The sequence below is a fragment of the Echeneis naucrates genome, chromosome 12, assembly GCF_900963305.1.
Source record: "Echeneis naucrates chromosome 12, fEcheNa1.1, whole genome shotgun sequence".
NCBI lineage: Eukaryota > Metazoa > Chordata > Actinopteri > Carangiformes > Echeneidae > Echeneis > Echeneis naucrates.
In genome coordinates this window covers 11481404-11506204 of record NC_042522.1, presented here as the reverse complement: position 1 = coordinate 11506204, position 24801 = coordinate 11481404, and the positions used below count along the sequence as shown (strand labels likewise).

The 24801-nt window shown below is 41.8% G+C and overlaps 2 protein-coding genes across 4 annotated transcripts; one reads left to right on the top strand and one right to left on the bottom strand.

Moving 5' to 3' along the window:
• Nucleotides 1-18254, bottom strand: setd1ba (SET domain containing 1B, histone lysine methyltransferase a). Of its 3 annotated transcripts, none has more exons than XM_029515207.1 (19): nt 17877-18254; nt 15163-17450; nt 14756-14907; nt 14387-14485; nt 13796-14066; nt 12318-12439; nt 10662-11759; nt 8364-9116; nt 7331-7504; nt 7144-7237; nt 6848-7056; nt 6681-6762; nt 6247-6600; nt 4866-6152; nt 4385-4551; nt 4122-4247; nt 3792-3911; nt 3207-3344; nt 1-2471 (listed from the first exon to the last, which is right to left on the bottom strand). In XM_029515207.1, the coding sequence occupies exons 2-19, from the start codon at nt 15221-15223 to the stop codon at nt 2298-2300; spliced, it is 5481 nt and encodes a 1826-aa protein (XP_029371067.1). In that variant the 5' UTR covers nt 15224-17450; nt 17877-18254; the 3' UTR covers nt 1-2297. The 3 variants fall into 3 exon arrangements, with proteins under 3 accessions (XP_029371067.1, XP_029371070.1, XP_029371069.1); XM_029515210.1 differs by having other exon boundaries at nt 17334-17450; XM_029515209.1 differs by having other exon boundaries at nt 15163-18254.
• On the top strand, nt 16137-24727 carry rhof (ras homolog family member F). The gene is made up of 6 exons (XM_029515220.1): nt 16137-21435; nt 21562-21806; nt 22075-22162; nt 23197-23306; nt 23647-23781; nt 23954-24727. Exons 2-6 carry the CDS (start codon nt 21672-21674, stop codon nt 24116-24118), a joined length of 633 nt encoding a protein of 210 aa, XP_029371080.1. The 5' UTR covers nt 16137-21435; nt 21562-21671; the 3' UTR covers nt 24119-24727.
• The last annotated feature ends 74 nt before the right edge of the window (nt 24728-24801 follow it).

Sequence of the window (24801 nt, the reverse complement as noted above, 5' to 3'; positions counted from 1 at the left end):
CAAACCAGCCTGACACAGAGTCATTGTTTGTCCAGCAGCTGCCTTTTGTTTTCATTCAGCATTTTAATGAATCAATGCTTCATGAAAAAAGAAAACAGTTTATGGATGTATGCAAAATTGCTTTATTTCCATTTTTTTCATTTTTCATACATTTGTTGTGTAATAAATAGACATGAGAAATGGGCTGATGCTTCAATCCTCTTCTCATGCCAATTCTGCACCTTTTTTTTCTCCACACCGCAAACAACTTTTCATAGAATTTACAACAGAAAATAAAAAAACAAAGCTTGACACAAGCTGAATTTCCTGCTACCAGCTCATAGCTCGCCTTATATGTTACATAGACCTCTGAGCTGTATTCATGTAGCAAACCCCAGGGAACAAAAATATATATATTTATATAATATTCACAGTTACAGTATTTACACTTTTTAGTATTATAAAGCAAAAGGGCAGAAAATGAAGACGTTTCTACAAGAAACAATCTTTCAAAAAGGGAGGTGGAGACTTTTTCTTGACAGTGGGCCTTTTCTTTAAATAAACAACCTTTTAAACCCTCAGATTCCTTTTACAGATCCCTGAAAATAGTTTTAAATACTCAGTCTTCTGTTAAAAAAAAAGGACAAAGAGACAGAGAAAGATGCATCTTAAAAGTGTTACCCCTGTGAAGATTAAAAAAAAAAAAGAAAAAAAAAAAAGCTTTTGATCTTCTGTACAAGTAATCATATACAATATAAACATCACTGTTGAAAAGACAGGGACTCTCCAAAATCAATCCAACTGAATGAAAATCAACGACTGACTTGGTCTTGAGGGTGTGAGACAGGCTGAATGTAGATTGAATAGGGCATAAAGCAGAAGTGCAAGCCTCAAGTGCATTCACAAATATTTGTTTTCTATCATAGCTAGTTTATAAAGAAAGGCACAAGCCTTCTGGACTACAATGGGTGGCTGGGGGCGGGCGCAGAAACACTTCTATCTCACAGGAAACATCAAACACTGGTAGAGTAATACAAGTTGCAGCTGAAGAGGAATCTATGAGCGCACACAAACATGAGATCTCAGGTACAGATGAAGGAAGCCAAAACAACATCATCACCGTCAAACAGCCACAGTGGTGGGAAAGAATAGGCAGCGCCTCTTTCCCGCAGCAGCAGGTGACTGCTCTGTGACTGACAAACACCACTTCGATACCTGTCACCCATCAGAGTCAGTTACACATTCATATGGCACTTCAAATGAAAAATAACTTGGAAAACTTTGCAAGATTTCCAAGCAGCTGCTGCCCAGCACACCTGATTCAATTTCAGTTTTCTTCCTCCGCATGATTGGCTCAGCCTTCCAACACTGTGGCCTACAGGGGGCAGTGCACTCGGTCATACGCACACACACTCACCCTCTCTGATATACACACACACGCACAAATATAGTGTCTTTGAAAGAAATAAGCAAGAAGAGAAAACCCTACACAAAACTGGAAAACACTGGGATATCGGTAATACAAATCATATCTTTTGCATAAACTAACAGGAAGCAGCACGTTCCATCATTGGCTGGTGAAAGCAGGTGTGAAATTTCCAGATTTTGTGGCAAGATTTAACCATTTTTTTTGTTGCTTGATTTTTCATCAGTTTGATTAGTTTCCAAGAAAACTGGTGCAGAGGAGGTAGGAGCAAGAAAAGCAGGGTTTTCTGTTCAAGACGGACCGTAAACGCTCCGCCGTCCTGCCTGATGCTAAATAGACACATCTGCCATCTGCTCAGGTGGCAACCACGTCTTCTCCCACAGAGAGGCGTTTTCCTGGTGGGCTTGTGCGTCTCAACAGTGTTATTAAGCAGCTGATCATGTGAATCTGTGTTGTGTGTTTTCCTATGGTGTTGTGTATGTAAAGCTTATGAGACTAATGAGAGGAAAAAGTGTAAAACTGTACAAACCAGGACTCTTTGTGGAGGGAGCCTTGATGAAATACTGTCCAACATTGAGAGGAGGGAAGGAAACGCTGCACCAGCAAGTGTTTCATAAATTCTAGGTCACTGGCATACATAAAAAAACTATGCATTTTTTTTTTCATTTCAAGAGCACCATAAATCGTAAACAATCTAGAGTTAAATATGCGAAGAGCTCCCGTACAGGTAGCCCAAGCCAGGTCCAGACAATTTGCAGGTTTCTTCTCCTTGCTCCCAAGTAAAACGTTCCCTTATTTACTTCCTCCTCGACCACGATGTTGGCGTTGAGTCTGTGTTTGAGGAAAAACTTAAGGAAAGCTGTTTCCCACCTTTAATCTCGTGAGTGGGATGTTAATTCAGTGTTCCTCTACAGTTCTCCGCTCCGCACAAACAGGGGATCTTCTCGTCCTCGATGGGGAACTTGTAGTCATATGTGATCTCCTCGTTGACGTTGATGGGCTGCCTGGAGTAGATCACGATCTTCTTTTGAGACTCTACTGTGATGACCTTGGCATAACAGTTAGGCTGAAAGAAAAGGAAAATAAATTGTTAAATGGTTGTTGAGGATGACTTCTGTTTCAGCTTCATGAAATATATAGATTTCTTTCTTTGGCAAAATTAGAAATAAAACCATGCAATAACAACGTTACATCTAAAAGTCCTAAAAGTCATTAAGACCTTCCCCTTTTATAAACTTTTATAGATTTTTATCACAGGTGCACTGATGTGTAGGCTGCCCTATTGGCTACAGCTGTTTATGACTTTAAATACCTAATAAGATTGGAGGCTTTTGCTCAAGATTTCATAAACACATTTTTGCCCAATAGTCCTGAAAACCTTATTTTGCAGGGCATTGAAAATATTTCAACCAGTTTTTTTTTAAATCAAAATTAAAAGGATACTTTAAGGATACTTATTTGACATCTGTATTTTTAAACTCGACCAATAATTTTTTTCAAAAATTTTAAACAGAGTTCACTTACAGATGAAGATAAAACCTAAATTTGGTCATATAGTGACTAAAGAGGACATTTTTTTTAACTAGACAATAGATCGCTTGGAAAATAATCACAAAGTGCTGATAAGGAAGGCTGTCATATAAATGTGGTAAAGTAGTAAATATTTTCATCTAAAATGTGATGGAGGACAAAGTGAGTGAAACGCAGAAATACCCAAATGACGAATGTGCCTCATAAATAGGACGGCACTTGAGTAAATCTACTTTACCATTAAGGAGATGTCATGAGGCTGTTAACTTACATTGCAGCTGTGGTTGATGAAACGGGCAAAATTGCCACACTTGGTAGCATCAATGATGGTGTCATGGTCAACTCGGAACATGTAACTGCTACCAATGCCCTCCTCCTCGTAGCGCTTCTCCCGCATGTCCGCGATCACCTGCAAATGAAAATTGTCACTTGTTGGATGTGTGGCAGCTTTAAACGTTGATTACTGACAGCCCGTCTTATCAGTTTTCTTACATATTATTATTGGTGAGGCAGATGTAAATACCTGCTAGTTACAACATTCACAGTATCGCAGGACACTTGTGTGATTGTTCTGCTATCAGCTCTAATATCTCACTTCACACTTCTATTACTATGTACTTTGTGACACAAATAGATACATAGATATGTACAACAGCATTCAACTGTAATGCAATTTACTGGATCAAATACTTCCATTTTCAAATAGCCCTCCTTACAATTATAATTTACGTTGATGACACTTTGTCAGTAAGATGAAAGCAAGCAGACTGACTGATTTATATAATTTATATAATGTTAGACCTGTTTATGTATTCAGGCAAAGGATGGACCTGTTTCAGGGTGTTTACTCTCTCACCTGCCGTATGTTCTGTCCCACATACTCGATCACCATTTCATCAGCAGCAATGGGCTCCATAGCAAACAGACCCCAGTCATGGATGTGCGACTTGCAGAATCTGATCTTCTTCTTGCGGAACTTAAGGAGAAAATAGGAAAAGAGATTTTGAAGTGAAGAGAGAAAAAAGCAAAACAAAAAAAACAAAAAACAAATATTGCATTCTGCATCTTGACTTCTTTATTTGTTATGCTTGCATGTCTTATGCCGTTATTTGTTGTTCTTTTTCCTCTAATAGAAAATTCAGGGTGAATCAAACATTAGACCAAAGTTCTCTTTCTTGTTGTTTACCTTGAGCTGGTTGAACTTGAGCAGATCACTGTCACATGCAAATGAGGAGAGCAAGCGCCGCTGCTCTGACCGCCGCTCCGAGCCAGCTCTGGTAGAGGCGTGGACCTGTGCAGGAATACTCATACCCTGCACAGAGAACATGAGTTAGATCTGCAGGTCAGCATGTAGTATATCTCTGATCCCTTTCTACATGCACATTTTCACAAAACAGCTAAAGTGTGATGCAAGTATTTCATCCCATCCTTCCAGCCGATGCTGCCCACCTGTGTGTCCACCGGTGGCTCCTCTGACTGCAGCCGCGTGCTCTGGAGGTACTTGATCTTGTCCTTCTTGTCGATCTTGTAGTATCCCTCGCTTCTGGCACAGCCGGTCATGTGATCCCTCATGCCATCATCTCTCCTCTTTTTCTTCACTCCAGGTATGTTGGTAGGTGCAAGGAAGTCAAGGAATATACTGAAAAAGGCTTTGAAACACAGCTTGATGCTGCTGCTCAAAACATGCTGAGTTTAGTTCCATCGAAAAGGTTCCTCCATTTGACCACCAGAGGGGGCTGCTATTTGATACACAATACAAAACAACTGAAAGAAATTGACATTTCATATGTTTTAGTGGAATTTAACTAAGCTGGTCTTTTATTTTTCCTATTTGTGGAATACTTCTCTTTAAGGGACAAATACATAAAGCTAAATATGAATGATAACAATATTTGGTATAAATGAGTCGATGGGAAACAGTAAAGGATATGAGGATGGTTGACCCAGAGTGTGTCGTTGAGCCAGTCATTGCCATTATCCTGCTGAAGCATCTTATCATACGTGATCTGAAGAAGCCGAATGTCCTCATCATCTATCCCCTCATTCCAGATGTCATACAGGATGGTCATCTCCTCAAACTCTGAGCGTGGGTTAAAGTACGGTCGTGGAGGTGTGGTGACTGGGGACAGACTGCCCAGCAGCAGCTCCTCCCAGCCTCGGCGCGCCCTCCGAGTAGGCTTCACAGCTACAGGTACTTCATCATCATAGGATAGGAAGCCATCATCTGCAGGTAAGACAGTTTGAGGCGCCATTTCTCCTTCCCTGAAGTCCAGGCTCGGGTGGTCAGGAGACTTGGCAGATACCACTTGTGACAGATCTCCAAGATGAGCGTCGTGAGGCAGCGGGGTGGACTCAGATGAGAGCTCCAAAGACTCGTCAGCCACAGAGGTAGCTGAGATCTTTTTGCCCTTAGGTCGTCCAGGTTTCCTCTTTGATGGAGCAGTGTCTGATGGCACAGGAATGTCTACAATGAGACCAGGAGGCAGATCTTCAGGGACACTGGCTGAGTGCTCTGTGCCAGCTGACAGGGCTTGGTTAGGCAGTGCACTAATGGGTGGCTCCTTAAAAACTGGCCTATCGTCCAGGCTCTCAGAGGATACTTTCCTATTAAGAGTTAGTGCTGTGGGGTCAGGGAAGACAGGGGTGAAGGTTAAGTCTCTTCCTGGAGTGCGGGGAACTCCAGCACTGAGGACGGGGGACTGAGAGGGATAGGAGAAGGGGCTGCCAGGGATGTGTGGGGAGCTAAGCAACAGGCTACTGCCGGTAAGCGGGGCATCACTTCCTGGTGTGATGGGGACTGTGTCCGTGCTCTGGGACTTGCCCAGACTCCGGGCACGCTCCATCAGGTCCCTGCCTGGTGTGCGGGGGATATCTTCATCTGTGGGGAGCCTGGGCCGCTGTGGCAGGTCAGGGAGGGGACCAGGCGGTGGATGAAGCAGGGAACGACCTTCTATCGCCGCGTGAGGGGGGATTGGGAGGTGCATTAAAGATGTGGAGATGGATTTGGGAACAGCTGTGTTTGAATCTGAGTGGGGAGAGGCTAATTGGCCCGGGGTGACAGATACCTCCACAGGCTCTGGTTTACCTTTGGCTTTTGACTCCTGGTCACTGTCTGGCAGGGCGCCTGTGGGTGTGGGTGGCCGAAGGTTTGCTACATGCTCCTGAGGTTCAGACTTCACCAAAGGAATGATGCTCTCCCTGATGTCCCGCTCTTTACCTACAAGGCAGGAAAAGTTCATTATTTTATTTAACCTGATACTTCAAACAGATAAATACATTTGTTCAAAACATAATGAGACGCAGTCACCGACCTGTTATGCTTTTAGGTGATGGTGGCTTAAGGCCCATGACCTCCTCTTCTGGACTTGGAGGTCTACGTTTGGACTTGCTGCTCAGCTCCTCCTTAATCACTGGAACTGGTTCTGCAGGAGGGCTCAATGGTTTATCTTCTGTCTCACCCTCCTCCTCATCAGAAGATGAAGATGTTGAGGATGAAGAGGATGAGGATGTCTCTGCCACTTTGCCCTCATCCTCTGCATCCTCAGTTGCAGTCTCCCCTTCGTCTTCATCATCACTCTCTTCCGAGCTTAACTCGTACTCAGAGGAGTCCGAGCTTTCTGCTGAGGAGTCAGAGCTTTCCTTGGATGAAGTTGAACTCTCGGCTTCTGCAAGAATTTGAGTAAAAGAATCATAAATTATAGGAAACTGTGTTGAGAAAGGCTACGGTTGTAGTCAGATCTAGTACCTTCATCAGATGAATCTGAGGAAGCGCTCTCACTAGATGAGTCTCCTTCATCTTCATCATCACCTTCCTCATCACCACTCTCCTAAGAGATGATCAGATATGTTAGTGAAAGGAATAATGAAATGAAATCTTAGTCCATAAAATCAGCAGTAAATTTTGAGACTTACTTTGCTTGATGACAGCCTGTTTACAGCCTCCTTTTGATCAGGTTCCTCCTGGTCAGACAGAGACTCCTCTTCTTTTCCAGAAGTGTCCAGCTCCTCCTCTCCTTCACTGTCGAGTTCAAGTGGCCGCGATGGCCGTCTCTTTGCAGCCATGCTGTCCCCGTCCATTTTAGTATCGTCCAAGGGGAGCTCAGCCGGGTCTCGATCCCGGTCTAACAGGAATGAGAAACTTAGCAGCAGAAAGAAAAGGCATAATAACCTGCAGAGTATTTTCTTCAGCGTTGATAATACAGTTTTACCTTCATCCTCCAGCTCATCATCCACTGGAGTTGATGGTCTGGCTCGTTTGTTGTCACCTGCTGCTGCAGCCTCAGGTGGGTCCTTCCTTTTCACCTGAGCACAACATGCACAAAAAGTATTTAAGATCAACAGACAGCGCAACTTGTTGAGCTCCATGTTTGCTAAAAGACACATTCTAAGGTTTACCTTGAAGGAGGGCAGGCGAATGGCTCCTCGCAAACCAATTCCCAGACCCATTCCCTCGTAGCCCAGTCCTTCGCCTTTGTTCCAGTTTTCTAGCAAACTTGAAGCCATCGTCTCCTTTGGTTTAGGTCTTTCTTCTTCTTTCCCCTCTACACCCTTCACTGGAGTTAAAGATGCCTGGGAAAAACAATATGAATGTAACTGCTTGGTATTTATTGTAATAGGCCCTGTTAAAGAACAATAAAAGTCTGACATCGTTGGATTCAGTTAACAGGAAAGTTATGCAACAGGGACACTGCTGAGTTGACCACAATACCCTTGCCAGGGTCTCTAGCAGTGATTAGAGTCCCAGTCATGCAAATGCAACTAGTGATTATTTTCATAATCAGTAAAGCAGTAAACCATTGTTATGGCATTCAACCATTTAGTCTGTAAAATATGTCCATAAATCTATAAACAAATTTTTGATAAAAAAAAAAAAGATTCTGTCACCATCTTGGACAAACAGTATTTATTTTGTCCTTTGATAAATTACTTCAACAATATATTGAGTATCAGAAACGTCTGCAGAATTGGCATTAGCAACAATGCAGTCAATATTCTTCTAAATTTATTTATTTAAAATCTTTTTCTTAATTATTATTAAAAAATGTTAGCAATTCAAAAAGAATAATTAAAGGATTTTATAATAATTCTTGTAGAAGCAAAATAAACCAGTGATTCAGGACAATAGGTCAGTACGACCATTTTTCTTCAGTTATCTGCAAAAAGCCTCAACTTATCCAACAATGAATGGATGTTTATAATGAACATTAGTTCCTTTAGTGCAAGCTGAATGTGACTGCAATTTCACCGCTATAATCACTTCACATAGTATAGACTTAAGTTGTTTTGCCAATTTAATTGATGTCAATAAAAATTCAAACAGTGATTCAAGTGTTATTTTCCACACATATTGTGTGCATGCGCGGAAAGACTCTCATAGTCTTTGTCGTGAACACTATTTGTACCATGAAAGGTGAAATGATTCACTTACCTTTGCTGAGCGTTCTTTCTTATCCCACCAGTCATCAAAGGCTCTGAAAGCCACCACCTCCACCATTTTACGGTTGAGGTCCCTCTTCATGATGGCCTTCAGCTCTTTGACAATGACCAGCAGCACGCCATCAACAGTTGCCTTGTGCGGATCCTCCTTTTTACTCTCATATCCAGGAGGGGGAACAGTAGGATTGAACTTTGGTATACTGGGATGCTGCCAGTGTTGCCCCGGTGCCCCCGTGCTGCCACTTGCAGGTGCAGCACTGATAGATAAGGGTGGGTATGGGCTGCCAAATGGCCCTGATGCACCACTGTCTATAAAATGTGGATAAGGATAGGGCCCCCTAGTCTGAGCAATGCGACTCAGCATCTGTTGCTGCATCTGGAACGACATGGGAACTGTGCTCCACTGCTCCCAACGTAAGCAGTTCATTAGCTCCATTTGCACCAGAGGCATCATGCTATGAGGGTAAGGACCCATGTGTGGCAGCATATGGGGAGGCACTCCAGTATGAGCGGTCAGATGAGGATGTCCCGGGACGGCAGAGTGAGGGGGCAAGTGGTGATGTGGGATTGCAAAACTGGCTTGGTGTGGTAGAGGTGGGAAGCCAGGCGGAGGGATGGGAATTGTCTGCATCGGGGACACTGCAGAGTTGACAACAATGCCCTTGCCACAGTCTCCACCAGTGATTGGAGTCCCAGGCATCTCATCTTCTGAGATTTCCATGTCTTCTCCTGACGACTGATGACTCTGTGTGAAAAGGGATAGGCTGTCAGCACTATGCTTGGTGAACAGATAGCATTTTTATAGGTTAATCAAATACATCCATCTGCCCTTCTCCTCTCTGTGACCATGAGCAAATGCTACTCACTTGTGAAGATGCAAGATCAAAAGCTCATGTAAAAGCTATTAGAGGTGAGTATAGTTTGATATTTTACAATTAGATTTCAATTCAGTACCTGATTGTACTAATGCCACCAAAGCAAATGTTTTGGATACTTTGTTTTGAGAAAAATTACCAAAGTTTTCAAAGTCTGTAATGTATGCAATATGTGTTTAACAACATTTAATAACAACTTAAAGGCCTTGACAGTGGACATGCGGGACACATTTTACTCAGTATAAAAGCAGTGTTGAGATTTGTTACCCACTCACTTATTATATAAAAAAAAAAAAAAAGAGCTACAAACATAAACCAACAAATTCAGACTTTCCACTGGGGATTAATAAAGTATTTCTGATTATGAATTTAATGCTGATATAAGTTCAAAGCTTAGAATACACTTTCTCACTTTCGCAGTCAAGCACAACTTGCTGGTTGGCGAATTTCCAGATCTGTTTGTACAGGCCTCAATCTACTCAAATACAAATATAAAGCAACAGTTATGCCATTAAACATAATAGTATTGAATTGTATTTTCCCTGCTTAATAGCATGAAGGGCGCACAACTGCTGCTGAAATGAAGCAGAGTTAACTCAGCATGGGAGTGGTGTCGTTACCCAAATGACCCGTTTGCACTGTTTGCTTTGTGATAACGCGAAATGTGAGACCAAGGAAGCTACAACCAATCCTGAGTGTCAGGATCAGCAAAACCAGGAAGTACAGTGTTGAATGGGGCCAACAGCCAAACTATGTTATGCCCAACATGAGCGTGCGGTGAGTGTTCGAAAGAGGAAACAAGACTGTTCAATTTCCCAATAGCAGAACAACCCTTATTCATTCTTTCAAAGCACAAGATAAAGTGTAGAAACACATCACAGGCTAAATGGTGTAACTGTGACTACAAAGAAGGAGCATAGCTTCATATGAACATGAAGGTAATTGTAATGCTGCAAGCTAATTTTTCATTCATAACCATTTTCAACTTTTATCTGTAACGTAAGGGGATTTTACATCTTATCCTTGCATATACAGCAACCACTGTGCAAATAATTTTTTTCTTTTTAAAAGGATGCCGTTTGACAAACACTACTTGTAGCTGTTATTGTTAATAGTAATCATTTTCATTCTTTGCTCAAAAACGAACATAACCAGTATTTACGTGAGTCTGCATGCACTCTGTGATACCTATGCACAAGGTTTTGTGTGAAACCAGAATTCCTTTGCAAAGCAGAACAATAAGAACAAAACAAAAGGGAAAGTTTACTACTGCCACCTTCCTGAAACTAGACCTCACTTCCTGTGTCTTCAGCGTAACCGTCATTCACAGCTGTGCATAAGCATCAGCACTGCTGATCAAACCATTTAATAGTTATTTTCATACAAATACTATGAGGGGAAAAAATCTGCCTTACCGTGTCCATTTTATCAGTAGGAGAGAGACTTCGAAAATGTCCATCTTTGAGATCATTATTGCCTATCTTCTCATGGACAGGAGAAACAATTCTCTTGATCAGAGAGGCTGTTCCAGGAAGTGGTTCCTCATCTTCTGAGTCTGGCAGTGGGGTTGGACTTATATCCTCCAAACCTGTGCTAGAGGGACGGGAATTTTGCTGCCCAGCTTGAGAACCACTTGTGTAAGGGGGAATGGGAGATAGCTGAGAAGAGGAGGAGGAAATTGGACTTCCCTCCATTCGTACCTCAGTGTCCGAGTCTCGCTCCTCCAGAAACGGCAACAGTTTTGTCCTTTTCTCTTTGAGAAGCATTTCAATGCGGGAATCCAGGCTATTACGCTCTGGATCCAGTGCAGGGGAGCCAGGTGAGGGGCAATGTTCTGGCGTTTGAAGAGGAGGGGTGGCGGGATGGGACATGGGTTCGGGCGGGGGCTCGGGAATTGGAGGAGTTTCAGGTCTCTCCTTAACTGGCAAAAAGTCAGTAGCAGCTGCTAGAGGAGGCTGCGGTGGTCGGAGGTACTCACCCTCCCTTTGGGCTGGGTGATGGAAAGCTGGCTCCGACGGGGGGAATGCAGGGGGTAAAGGAGCCTGGTAGGGTGAGAATGCGGACTTCAAATTGGGCGTAGCAGGAGGAGGTGCTGTGTAGGTGAAGGAGGGGGTGGTGGGTGGAGGTTCAGGTGGGGTCAGTTGGTGCTGTTTGAAGGGAGGTTGTTCGGACGTTGTACTTCGGAACATGTTGCTGCGGTACTGAGGCCTTTCTGGTCTGCGGTTGTATGCATCCTGAAACTTACTCTCATGTCTCCGGGATTTGTATCCACCAGAGCTCTCAGGCCGGTTGGACTGATATGCAGGTGTGGACTGCCGGCTAGAGTAGTTGGAGTCTTGAGAAAAGGGTGTACTTGTCTGGCGTGGGGTATGAGGGGTTCCCTGGGACTGGGGGGTGTCCTGCCTTAGGCTGGAGTACCCTGTCTCCAGGGACAGAGGTGTGGTGGAGCTGCTAGGTGGCAATGTTGCTCCAACAGCTGATATGCTGCTCTCCGATAATCGGCGGATGGGATCCTGTTAAGAGACAAAAATGATCAGAACATGTCACTAAACACGATAAATCTCCACCATCGCAAATACACAGAAAACCACTTAGACCATCTGTGCGTGGCAAATTAATAATTACTGTATAACAATGTAATTTTGAAAAATTAGGATCTATTCCCAAACTGAGTTATAGTTATATTTCAAAGTATAGTTTTGTAAGAATTAATTCCAATACGAAAATGGTGGAGCATCTGAAGCACAATGTCTACACGATCTCATGCTTTGGGTTCAAAGTCCACATTTCAGTAGCTTTGTGCTGTCAGTCCACATTTCTGCTGGTATATTCTATCAGCTGCTGCACCAGTAAAATGGATTATGTATTGGTATGGCATTTTGGATTGGTTTGAACAAAGTAACTCTACGTTTAAGTCATCTTCGAACTCATAATAGACCGTAGCAGTAATTCAATAGTAGTAAAATAAAAAAAAAACAAAAAAAAAACAAAAAAATAAATAAAAATAATTTTTTTTTAAAAAGAGAAGAAAATTTTGAACTGATTTTGTTTTTGTTGTTGTTATTTTTTACCAGTAAGGCTTCTGCCAGGCTACGAGGGGAAACTTCTCTGGCCTCCTCTCCACCAACGGGCAGAGTCCTTGGTGTGTAGCTGCCATTCATTAGGAGCTGGAAGTACCTCAGGCGATTCTCACCTGCAGAATAGCAAGCATGAATAATCACATGTCAAGTTTATAAACTTGGCTTCATGCCGGTGTGTTTAAAAAAAAAAAAAAAATTCTGGCATGATTATAACTCACATTAGTACATTGGGCAGATGCCTTTAACCAAAGCCACTTACAAATGAGGGATATCACTAAAACTTCAGTGCAGTAGGAAACCTTAGCATTAGTATTACATCTGTTTCATCAAGTAAAGAAGTGCAAAACATGTGCTAGTTATGCATGTTAGGGTGTTAAAGGTGTTAGGAGATTTGTGATGATAGAGTGGATCACCCTTGCTCTGACAGCATTTAGTAGCTTTTTCCATCATCGGGGTACCACAGAAGTGAACAGTGTGGGCTGTGATATCCTTGTGTGCAGGAATGGCAATGCCAAACTACATTCCTTGGGGGAAATGCAGTGGCCAGGAAAGGTAGTAAGGCTGTGTGATTGAGTGTGTATGTAGATGGGTGTAGACTTAGATGTCCTTTTCAAGATGATAGTATATAATAGGATTTTAAAAACAGGGATTCTCCAACGGTATTTGAACACAGAAGTACACAATCACAAATACTGACTCTATATCAACCTTAGTCTATGTAAATATAGTTAGTGTTTATGTCCGCCTATTGTACACTGACTGGAAACATCATCTGTTGCGCTAAGATGCCATAATTATACAGCCTAAACTTGTATCAATCTACATATCATACACAATGCAACATTCACTCACTCCATGTCTTGTCAACACAAACTGTCACATGTTCTTGACAGTGTATGGCTGGAAGAAATATATTTTTGAGAATAATAAGAACAAAGCCCGCTATGAAGGCAATAAAACTATACATGTAATAATTGAAACTGGTGCAGGTGTAAAATTGATGCAAACTAAACAATAAATATTTTGCATTGCACTAAGATGAATGAAAGTTTGATTTGTGTCACTCAAAACCAGCAACTGAGACTGAATCTTCACAATGAGTTTCCAACTGAGAAATTAACTGAAATTTCTGCCATAGCTATTAACAGTGAGAGAACAGAAAGGGTGTGAGGGGCAGAGAGTAGAGGTCTGTGTTTGTTTACATGTCTGAAATTAGGCCCAGTGGGAGTACACAACACCCTCGGCTCTGGGCTCATGGGTGCAGCCTTACATTCAATGAAATTCAATTATCTGACGTTACCAGGCAACGCACGTAAATGCACACACGTGACTGCTGTCCTTTTTATAAGTGTCAACAAGGCAACATTTCACTTTAACTATTCTGAGTGCTCCTGCAGCTTAAAACAGCCCCATCGTGCATAAATGAAGGCTACGCGTCTTCTTCCTTGAATGAGTGAATCACTGTTTACCTTTCGGATCCAGCTCCACGTGGATGATGTTTCCCATAACAGACGTGTTGTGAAGGGACTGCACGGCCACTTTGGCGGCTTTTACGGTCTCAAAAACAACTTTGGCAATTCCCAGGTGCTTTTTGTTCTTCGGATTGTACAGGATCTCGACCTCCTCGATCTCTCCAAATTTTTTGCACATGTCAGTAAGAAATCCTTCTCTTATGTTGTCGTTCAGCTTGGCGAATGTGACCTCCTTTGGGGGCACAGGGCCGATATAGCACTCGTCGATCTGGAAGAAGAAAGAGGCCAGTTAATGTTGGAAGTGTTTTCGAGTTAATGTTGCACCACGTGTGGTCTTTTTCTGACAGCTGAGATAAGGACGACAGTGATGGAGTCCCTACGATCAGCATACGAAACTAGGCAGTCGTGTTAAAAACAATGAGAAGTTTAAAGCGAGGCACTTCGGGTAATGACGATGGTTATCACTCCTCTGACAGTTATACTTTTCCCCGACATCTCATGACTTAAGGGGGTGTGTCTGCAACTTCTGACAGCACCCCTTTTCCACAAGGAAAAACCTGGCATCGCGGTGTGCATCGGGATGTATACCTTGAATTTGGGCACAGGAAGGTCCATCTCTTTGTACTTCGTCCAGAGACGGCCGATTCTCGGGTCTCGGACGATGTCCACCGGTGGTATCCCGGGGTTCTGCAGAAGAGAGAAGGGGGGGGGGGGGGGGCACAACGTTGTGTTATCCATCCCATTCACAACTTCACACGCCACTAACTTGTTGCAAAGTAGTCATGCACAACCCGGACACGTTGTTCAATTAAACCGACACCTCCGAAACGCCGTCTCGGATGCTGGAACATGCCTGTGGCCGGCCACGGCAACACAGCCACATTGTAACCTATCATGGAGGTCGGCTACTCGGTTACTATTGTAGCCGCTTGGCCGCGTTAAAGGCGGTCCACTTACGGGCATGCTGAAAGTCTGCCCATCGTATCGATACAGCTTGTGTGATCCCTTCTTCAGCGCCGGGTCGATAATCAACTTGTAACTTCTCCAGTGGTGACTCCGCTTCTCCGCCGAGCCGCAGACGGGATGACTGTCCATGCCGTTCGCCAAACCTGAAACGACAGGCAGCGACAAGGAGAGAAGGGCTATCGTTAGGCAACGCTAAACACGGTCCTGTTACCAGCCCCCAACACTTAAAAAACAACAACAAAAAAACAGAAAACACACAGTCAAACGATACAGATGCATGACTTTGGTGGTAGGGGTAACCCCGGTCAGAGCGAAGACGGGATCTAGCGTATATCCCAGTTACGGAAAACAAGCATTAGGAGGGCTGGAGAAAGAGGAAAAAAAAAGAACAAGCTTACTTGAACTCTGCTTTCTGCCATGGTCTTCGTTCAATCTGTTTCTCTCCCCTGGCTTGGACATTGTTCGTCCGATCGAGTGGTTTCTCTTTAACTGAAGAAAAGACGAAATCGCTTTCCTCTCGCCGCTTACATTACATGATTTAGCTTGAAGAATACTGCCTCCTTTTCAACGAGAGCCAACACATATTGTGTGCCTCTGGTCTGTGGCTCCTGTCTCTCCCACAATACACCGCTAGGCTTGCCCACCTCCGATGCTAGCCGCACTTTCGTCGCAAACTTATTTCCCTCCGCAGGTCACTCACTAACGTCGTTGGTTTGTTTAAAAGCCAAGACTTTGAAGAGACTATATTAGGGACGTTTTATTTTTGTGTTGGGTTATCATGTGTGTTCTAACGGCCGTGTGCCTCTTAGCACGATAATCGTTTTTGTGTCGAATCTGCTGATCGCATTTACCCAAACGGCAAACACAGGAGAGACACACGGGGCAATATCTTCTTAACTGCCACCGAGGGCTAATATAATCGATTGGTCGCTGGTTTATGTTTACAAGCCTGTATCCGTTCACAAATACCTGAAAACGAAAATAAAAAAAAGAAGGCCTTACGCGGTTGTGGAGCTAGTTGTCGGCTGCTAGCAGTTTATTTGATGAATGGTGTTTTAAATATGAAGCCTATTTTCAGGATTTGAAATAATCACACTAACGTTAGTGAGCCTTGGAATGCGGCGGTTTGTTACAGCTTTCCGTCAGTTAGGCTGATCCAACAAACTAGTCCCGGAGCTTTGTGTCGATCCGCGTTTTTTGTTTTTGTCTTTTCGTTTTTGTTTGTTTGTTTTTTTTTTTTAACAACCCAACCAGGAAGCTTTTGAAGGCGGACAGTTTCTGATCTCTTTCGGATATTTTTCACCGGGTACATGTTTTTTGCGAACTGTATAGTGTTGAATAAACTCGGTTTTTTTTGACATTGCCTGGTGTTTTGTAGTGCTCGGGCAATTGGCTGGTTAACAGCGGCAGCTCGGCGGGCCAATCAGAGCGCAGCAGCAGAGGAACCGTCTGCTATTAGAGGCACGGCTCAGGAGTCCTTCAACAGAGAGCAGAGAGAGGGGGCCGAGAGCTCTCGGCAGCCATTTTCCTAAAAAACAGGACTCAATGGCCTATATGGGTTTCCTTTGTTCCAAAAGGGATCTTACACTTGATTTCCTCATCTCTCACGGACTATGATAAAACTATGATTCCTCCTTTTAAAGGATTGAGAAGAAGGAAGAGAATGTACTGGATGTAATACCCTGTGACATTTTGAGCCTTTTTTCCTCTGCCTGGAATCCATCTTTGTCTTAACTAGGTCATGGCACACCCATACAATAGTATTTATATTTCTTAAGTGAAAAGAAACCAAATGTTGTGAATAAACAGCTTAATGGGTTTGGAGATGTTAGTTTAGTGGGGAAAAACACAGTTTTAAGTGACAAAATGTGTAATGTCTGACTGTTGGCATTGCACTTATGGCCTTATAGGATATGAGTAGCAATGAGTAAGTTCAACTCTTTTATAATCTAAAATTTTTTGATAGTTTAGTAATGTATAATGTGAGGCATGCAGTTAATGTCATTTTCTTTCAATTTATCTATTGAGCTACTATAATTTTGATCACATGGAATTTGTGGCATTTGTACAGCCAAGTTTATTTGCTATGTTCACTGGCATGCTGGAATATAAAATATATACAGTCCAGAATATCTATACCACTGCACCTCAACTGACTGAAAGCAGGCCATGGATAACTAATGGCCCTTTTGCAAAACAGTTTATTGTGCTGCTGACTGTTGATTGATAATCCCTTTGCTTTGATTAATGACTTTAAACATTTTCCTCTCACAACAGCAAAGCTTAACACCCTGGTGACTTGTTCTGTGCCCTTCCTACAACTGTGGAGACAACCTCAAGCACGATTAGGTTTGTGCTGCCCATTTTACCATTTAAGAACCAAATATGTCCACAGTGTAAACGCTGGATTGACCTTGTATCAAGGGCACATTTAAATTTCTAAATAAGCTCAGTCGTGTAGCCGTTTTAGATTTTTTTTTTTTTTTTTTTAACAACCCTTAAAAAATACATGATGTTAAACTTAAGTGGAAACAGATGGGGGGGAAACTCCCGTGGTTGAAATATTTACCTCAGCACTTTGGTGAAATGCAGTTAACAGGCCTAAACGCAGGGACAGGATGAATGTTTTCAGCTCCATCTTCGGATCCATTAATATTGGCTTTAATAAGGGGACGGAAAGCGTCTCCTGAAAAGGAAGGAATCCATTAGCACGAAAGATAGAGCTCTTTTGAAAACTTTTTGATCAGTGGTAGGCAATTGCCTCTCTCCCAGCGAATATGCATCTTCAAGCATCATCTGTGTGGGCAATATGCAAACCATCCTTTCTCTCTTTGAAGACAGGATTGCAGTCAAGTATAACCTCTTCCATTTCGACATTTCTAGCAGAACTACGTCATATAAAAGCACAAGGAAATGTTGTTTTGAAAGGTAACGGATTTTGAGTTATTTCACCTAATTTGCAAGTTTGTATGTGTAAATGTGTGAAAAAAATATATCTAATAGAGGACAGACAACATAAACAATACTAAATCGTGTTTAAAACGATTTAAACAATTATGCCTTTTGCTTGCAAAATGTAAACCAATATTATTGATTTGTGTTGTAAACTTACAGTTAGTATTCAAAACATGTAATCCAAGTCTTAAACGAGCAAAAGGAGTCTTAATAGGGTGAAATCTCGTATTTAACTGCTTCCCTTTGTCCGAAGACACCTTTAGATGGCATCTAGTCTACACTTTATCTTTGGTTTCTCTGCTGTTCTCTGTCTCAAAATGGCTTCTTTACAGACAAAGGAGAGCACTGTGCTGTAAAATGTAGCTGCGCCATAACTGGGTGAGGCTCGTGCACTCGGAGAGCACCTCTTGTCCGAGGACATTTCTCGGTGATTCACGTGGTTTCATCTGGATGTTTTTACATCAGCTGACACAGGGATGACTTTTTTCCTTTCAAAGATTTATGTTTTAGAATATATATTTTTTTAAGGGAGTCGACAGAGCGTGTGAGGAAGGAAACGTTGGAATCGTTTTCAGGCTGTCGGTTGCTGGGCTGACTCGCCCTGGCAACGGCATTAATCCGAGAGCTCTGGACGGTTGCCACGAGAGCTCGAGCGTGTTGCGGCACCCCCCTGCATTTCCTTATAAGGTCAACAGGAACCCTCCGCGGCAGCTGCGTATCTGGGCGAAAACAGCACCGGCGGCTTCCGCCTTCCGCGTGCGCTCTCTGTTTGGCTCGAGACAAAGACTGTAGATTCACCGTCATCGCGCGCCTCGGTGCTGTCGAGCAGATAACACTAATAAGATGCGACTCTGCCGCCGCCTGCTCAGTGAAGGAGCTTAAAATAAAGTTGGGACGGACGGGGGAGGGGGAGGCATTCATACGAGTGGGTTGTGAGCCCGGTGCGTTTGAGGACAGACAAAAAAAAGAGCGTGAGAGGCCTGTTTTCTCGGTATCCTCCCCCTCCTGCGCGCATTCCTCAATTTTCAGGTCCCGAGGCTGCTCCATTCTCTCAAACCTGTAGATGCTGTTATACTACCAGACCCCCCCCCCCAACAACCCCACCCCAGTGCAGTGGTGGCGAAATTTAGAAGATCTGACACATTTTTTCTTTCTTTTTTCTTTTTTTTACGGGGATTACGTCCAATCCGTTAATATGGTTATTTATAGGCCTTTGCACTACCCCCCCCCCCCTCCCCAAAAAAAAAAAAAAACTCCTCCCCGGTGGGTTGCGCCAGTCAGTTTAGACCGCCGCTGACAGACTGGAATATTCCACTCAGAGGACTGGCCTCTTTTCTGCAGGACAGCTGTCTCTCTGCACGGCGATTAACTATTTTTGACAATTGTTCTTTGTTTATTAACTGATGAGAGACGGCTTTACATGTCTGGATCTTTTGTACACCTTCAGGACAATCTAACAACCTTCACAGGGTTATTAATATGTTAGGCTGCCATTTTCACCTCGTGAGTCAAAAAAGCACTCTTTTTAAATTATTATTCAGCAGTTTTTTAGAGCTTGTCCCTCATATTACCGTACTGTAAAAGCATATGGGACACATATGGCTATTTCTCTGGAGTCAGAAACAGCAGGCAGGCATGCCACATGCACTTTGCCTCAGTTTTTCTTTGTATGACCAACCTTTTGTTCTGACGGATTGTTCCCTGAATCTAATCAGGTATTCTCTGCACTTTGTGTTTTTATATTATTATTATTATTATTATTATTATTTATGGGTGCACTCGCATTTTCAAGAGGTTTTCATTCAGATTGGTGGTACTGTATCTGTTGAATTTAAATCCTTATCTTTTCGTCTGTAGGTCTAAAAGAGCTGCATGTTAGTGTATGATTAGTGTTCTGTTCCACAGCATGGTTTGTGATTTAGTCTCTTCAACTGGGAAATACTATCACCTGTCTGTGATTTTGGGATGAATAAATAAATAGACTATATATACCTTTTTGTTCTGTTGTTGTGGGAACTCAAGCAGATATGTTTCAATTTTTATTTCATTTTTTGATGGACTTGCATTGAAAACAGAATTTTAATAGGCCTACTTATAAAAGACAATGTTAGCCTGTCATATTGACCAAATGCTACTCTAAAATACACTGTGGCCATAGTTGATGTTGCATGATGTCATGGCTTTAGGAGGTAAAAACTAGAATTTTCTTATAGCAGTATGTGCTCATGTGCTCAGGCAAAAGATTTCATGTCGTCTTAAAATAGGCACACTGAACGATATTGTCATCTAATCTTCTTAAAGGGTCAGCTTGCTCAAATTTTTTGCACCAATTAAACAAATCTTTTTCACCAATGACCACTGAATATAAAACCTTAAATCTGACCTTATACCACTATGAGTTTGGTGGTTTTAACTATAGAAAAAATGTTCCAGACCAGTAACTCAATCAAGAATAATCTCAAAACGATTACTTTCGTGTATTTTACCCATGCTCTACAACCAACTCTTTCCTTACACCCCACTAACTTGTTACCTACCTACTTCTGACTGTTAGTATGTTTGCATTGTATTTCCAAACTAAATAATTTGTATTGCATGTAATATAATATGTCTAGAAAATTTAGACTGCGCTGCATGCTCATTTGTAACTTTCATTCCGGATTTTAGATGTTAGAGGGAATTTTCATTTAACGTCCTTATCAATGTTATATGTCATGCCCTAAAGGAACTCGTCTCCTTTAGCTGCCATTAAAAAATACCTTGGGGTAGTGTAGTCGTGCTGTGCAAAGTGAGAGGCAATATCCCGAGCCCAGTCATTCCATTTTGCTCATCTAATTAATTAGCTGCTGGCTAAAAAGCCTGTACATTGCATACTGAGCTGAGAGTGAACAGACGCCCAACTTGTGATGTCACTGCCATGTTCAGCCATTCAGACTGAATAAAGGCATGCGACTGACATCTCCCTACCCCTGAGGATTCATACTGATCGTGGGTGAAAACACATATCCTACCCTTATGTGTAAATAACAACATGGTCTAATTCAGTTTCTATGGTTAGTGAACATTATTAAAATCAATAAAATTCATGTTATTAAATATAATCTGTTAGAATTCTACACTTTTTGTTATAAATTTAATGATCCTCCTTTAGAGGAGTATATGCAAATATTCGGTCTTCCACAGCTCTGAATGAAAAGGGTCAGCAACTTCAAATCAAGTGCTCTTCTACATTTGAAGCTTCTGTGAGAATTCAGGCAGTTGGTTTTTAAACAGTTATGTCATCATTTGCACTTCATATTAGAGGAGGAACAACCAGGGTTTTTTTCTAAGATTTCACAAACCAAAGCAGCTGTAAGGAAGGCACACAACACTGCACTGGAGCCCATTCACTGTCATCAGAGTATCTCTAGGCCACATATCTTCACAGATAACACTCCAGAGATCTAACTGTGGTAATCACTGTATCTTTATACATGTTGAAACCCAGCATTTTCTCAGCATTAGGAATGAACATTTACACCATTATCTCACATGCACATTTCAGTGGATGGAGGCAGTGTTTCAGACAGAGTACCCACCCATAAAACGAAAAAGGCAAGCACATGAAAAAGAGGAAGTAGGAGCAGCCAGACTCAGATGCTCCACAAGTGCAATTCAGCTGCTGTATTATTCATACCCAGCGATGCTGCTGCAGTGAGCACACCAACAGCATGACGGTAGGGGGTCAATTGGAAATAACTTCACTGTGACAGGAACAGGAAGTGGTGAACAGAGCGAGATACCTGGTAAACCATGAGGCTTGTCTGTTCCTCTCTCCCGACATTGCCTGCAAATCTTCTCAGCCTTTCCAAATACAGAGTCACCAGGCGTTGCCATGTATTGAACTTGAATCTGGAGCGAGTTTCTTCAGCCCTTCCCTACCTGGTACCTGTTTGACCTGTTTGGAGGCAAAATGACACAAAACGGTGCTAGGACTGGTAATGGCACCACGAAAACAGGAGAAGAACTCAAAATTGTAATTGTTGGAGACGGCGGCTGTGGGAAAACATCTCTTCTCATGGTTTATGCCAAAGGCGATTTTCCAGAGGTAAGAGGTGCTTCAGTGTTATATATTATAATATGTTTAATTAATAGAGATATTATTGTGAGATTAGAGTGTGATAATGTTACCATTTCAATTATCGTCCCTTTTTCAATCTAAATTTATAACATTTATCAATGTAAGCTCAAGCTTGACATTCAAGGCCTTACTTTTAGGTGACAGAAATTGTAGTAAAATTAGAATTTATGAAAGAATATGTCAGTACATAGCTGTACTGTAAAATCAAAATCTTTCTCTTTTGTGTCAAATACAGAAATATGCACCATCAGTGTTTGAAAAATATGTAACTACTATCTCTCTCGGAGGAAAAGAGATAAAACTGAACCTGTATGACACAGCCGGTAAGTGGCTAAATGAAAAATTGCCTCAATTATTTTTCACAACATGTTTTACAACAAAATGTAAAGACAGCAGGGATTTCAGCAGTGACCACACATTGTGCCCACTGGATGGAGTAAAATCAAAATATTGTGTAGATAAAGAGGACACATACTGACTTAGATGGCAATGTTGATGTGGCTGCTATGGGAGGAAGGGGGGCTATTTTAAAGTTTTACATCTATCAGGAAAATAAAACTCAGATATGCCAACCACATTTCCATACTGTTTTTGGCATGTTCTGTAAGGAAGTGACAAAACTGGTCAATATTGACGTTGGAGCATCAACCAAAAGCATCTTTCAGGAACTAATAAACTTTGTATGTTAGTAACAACTAACACACTGCTATGGAGATTGCCTTAGATTTCATTTATTGAAATTAGTGAAACAGCTTGAATAAGCAAGAATAAAAAACGAACAAAAAAAGTGTAACATTTTTATCTGCAAGCGTAGTATTTGAATATTTTTTTTAGTATTATTAATTTCCAATATCACTAGAGCATCAAATTTATAAATATTGAGTGGACCAAGTGTCATGATTATTGTCAGTGTGGACTGAGCTAGTACTGGCTGATTGTAATTCATTATTTTGTCGATATTATAATTTATTTGGGTTTTAGTGGTTTCAACGTCAGTGTCGTCGGTGCTTCATTAACTGAGGTGTTGCTTTGAACTACCCCCATTTATCTCCTAAACTTACATGAATTACACAACCTGCTGTATCACTGTGGCGCATTTAACATGTGAATTAAACAGTTTTCAGGAAAAGCCACAACAGAATATGTTGGCAGTTAATCTGCAGCAGGGCGCTTTACATCAGTGAAAAGGAAACTGAAGAAAGGATGTGGTTTTCTTCATCTAGACCAACTTTGAAACATATGTTGTATGCTGATGCTGAGAGCTTTTTTTTTTTAAGTCCTGCTGTCCATTTACACACATTAATATTCTTTTCTGGATGTTTACTGGATGTACTTTACAACTTTATTAATTTTTCAGGACAGGACGACTATGACAGACTACGACCGCTCTCATACCAAGAGGCCAATCTCATTCTAGTCTGCTTTGATGTGACCAACCCAACCAGCTTTGAGAATGTCCTGATAAAGGTAAACGTTATGGTACATTGACAATACTTCCAAGTTTCACATACAGCCAAACGAGGAACAAGAATGTTACAGTTTAACTGGAGTTTTGTGTTTCCTATTCAAGTGATAGTAAATGATTGTCAGGGTTCTGGTGTGTTTGTGTTGACTGCATTCTTTTAGCTATGATTAGCTAACAGTGATAGACATTAACCTCATGCATGCAAGTCGTTTCTCTCCTCGGTGCTTACAATATGAGACATGCAGTCAAAGAATGTAGTCTTGATTTTAAAACACACATATTGCATCTCAAACCAGTGGGTTAAGACGCTGAATGTTACTTTCTTTATTTTATTTAACCCAGTGGTTCCCAGAGGTAAAACACTTCTGCCGGGAGATACCAGTCATCCTGATTGGCTGTAAGACTGACCTTAGGAAAGACAAAGAGTGTTCAAGGAAACTGAAGGCCTTGAATCTGGCTCCAATCACTTACACACAGGTAAGACAAGAATGCAAACAGTGACTACAAGCACAGGCCTTTATCTTGAGATTACAGGATGTAAGTGCCTGTAACCACATTAACTACCACAGTTCAATGTTTTTGTTCCTGTATTTGATGCCTTCACATTGCAGTCACACGGTCTAACTCTCTGTGTTGTTATTGGGAGTAGGGTGAGGAGACCCGGCAGCAGATGAATGCAGAGCTCTACCTGGAGTGTTCAGCCAAGTATCAGGAGAATGTGGAAGACATTTTCCGAGAGGCCACAAAAAGAGCTTTGGCCTTCAATCGAAAACAGAAGGACTATAAGAGGAAAAAGAAATGTGTGCTTTTGTGAGGTCAAAAAGGCAGAGGCTTGAGAAACCCACTCTTCTATAGGTGAACCGTGGCCTTTCATTTTTAAAGAGGTTGGTTCAGAAACCAGAAATGCCTGGTGCCTTAAACAGATGTGGAAACAGCTGTTGCATTACAGGTTTGGGCCACAGTGAATCATGGCGTGTCTCCCTTTACTGTCAAACGAAATACACGCAACAGGAAACACATTTTAGCAATAACATGCTGCGTAGGGATTTTTTTTTTAAATAGTGGTAACTTGACATACTTTTCATGTTGTTATTTTGTAGATATTTTCTTATACAAAACTTTATACTGTTTAGAAATCATTGTATTATATTGAAAAGTATTTATTGGAAGACTGAATTTTTTTTTCCTGTAGTAACAACTTTCTTATAGTGACTGATCAAAATCTGGTTCTGAATCTGGTGGCAGAAACTTTGTTGTTGAAATTCAACAATGGCACTGTCATTCTTCAGCTTTACAGAACTGAGAGAGAAAAAGAAACTTCATAAACACCCAACAGGGTCAGTTGATTTTCAGTAAAAAAAAAAAAAAAAAGTACTGGAATTTGTTTGAAGCAGCACCAAGTGAAACAGGACTCTTCTCTTTGCCAACAGTGCCCACTAGTGTTAAAATACTTGAATGTTTCACTTTGTATCTCAGGGTGCAAGAAAAGGACACAGC

Coding starts and splice junctions, on each gene's coding strand:
- setd1ba (XM_029515209.1), bottom strand. CDS start 15,223: ATGTCCAAGCCAGGGGAGAGAAACAGATTGAACGAAGACCATGGCAGA. Junction 14,908..15,162: donor TGGCAGAAAGCAGAGTTCAA/GTAAGCTTGTTC, acceptor CTGTCGTTTCAG/GTTTGGCGAACGGCATGGAC. Junction 3,345..3,791: donor TGGGACAGAACATACGGCAG/GTGAGAGAGTAA, acceptor TTTCATTTGCAG/GTGATCGCGGACATGCGGGA.
- rhof (XM_029515220.1), top strand. CDS start 21,672: ATGACACAAAACGGTGCTAGGACTGGTAATGGCACCACGAAAACAGGA. Junction 22,163..23,196: donor GAACCTGTATGACACAGCCG/GTAAGTGGCTAA, acceptor TTAATTTTTCAG/GACAGGACGACTATGACAGA. Junction 23,782..23,953: donor CTCCAATCACTTACACACAG/GTAAGACAAGAA, acceptor TATTGGGAGTAG/GGTGAGGAGACCCGGCAGCA.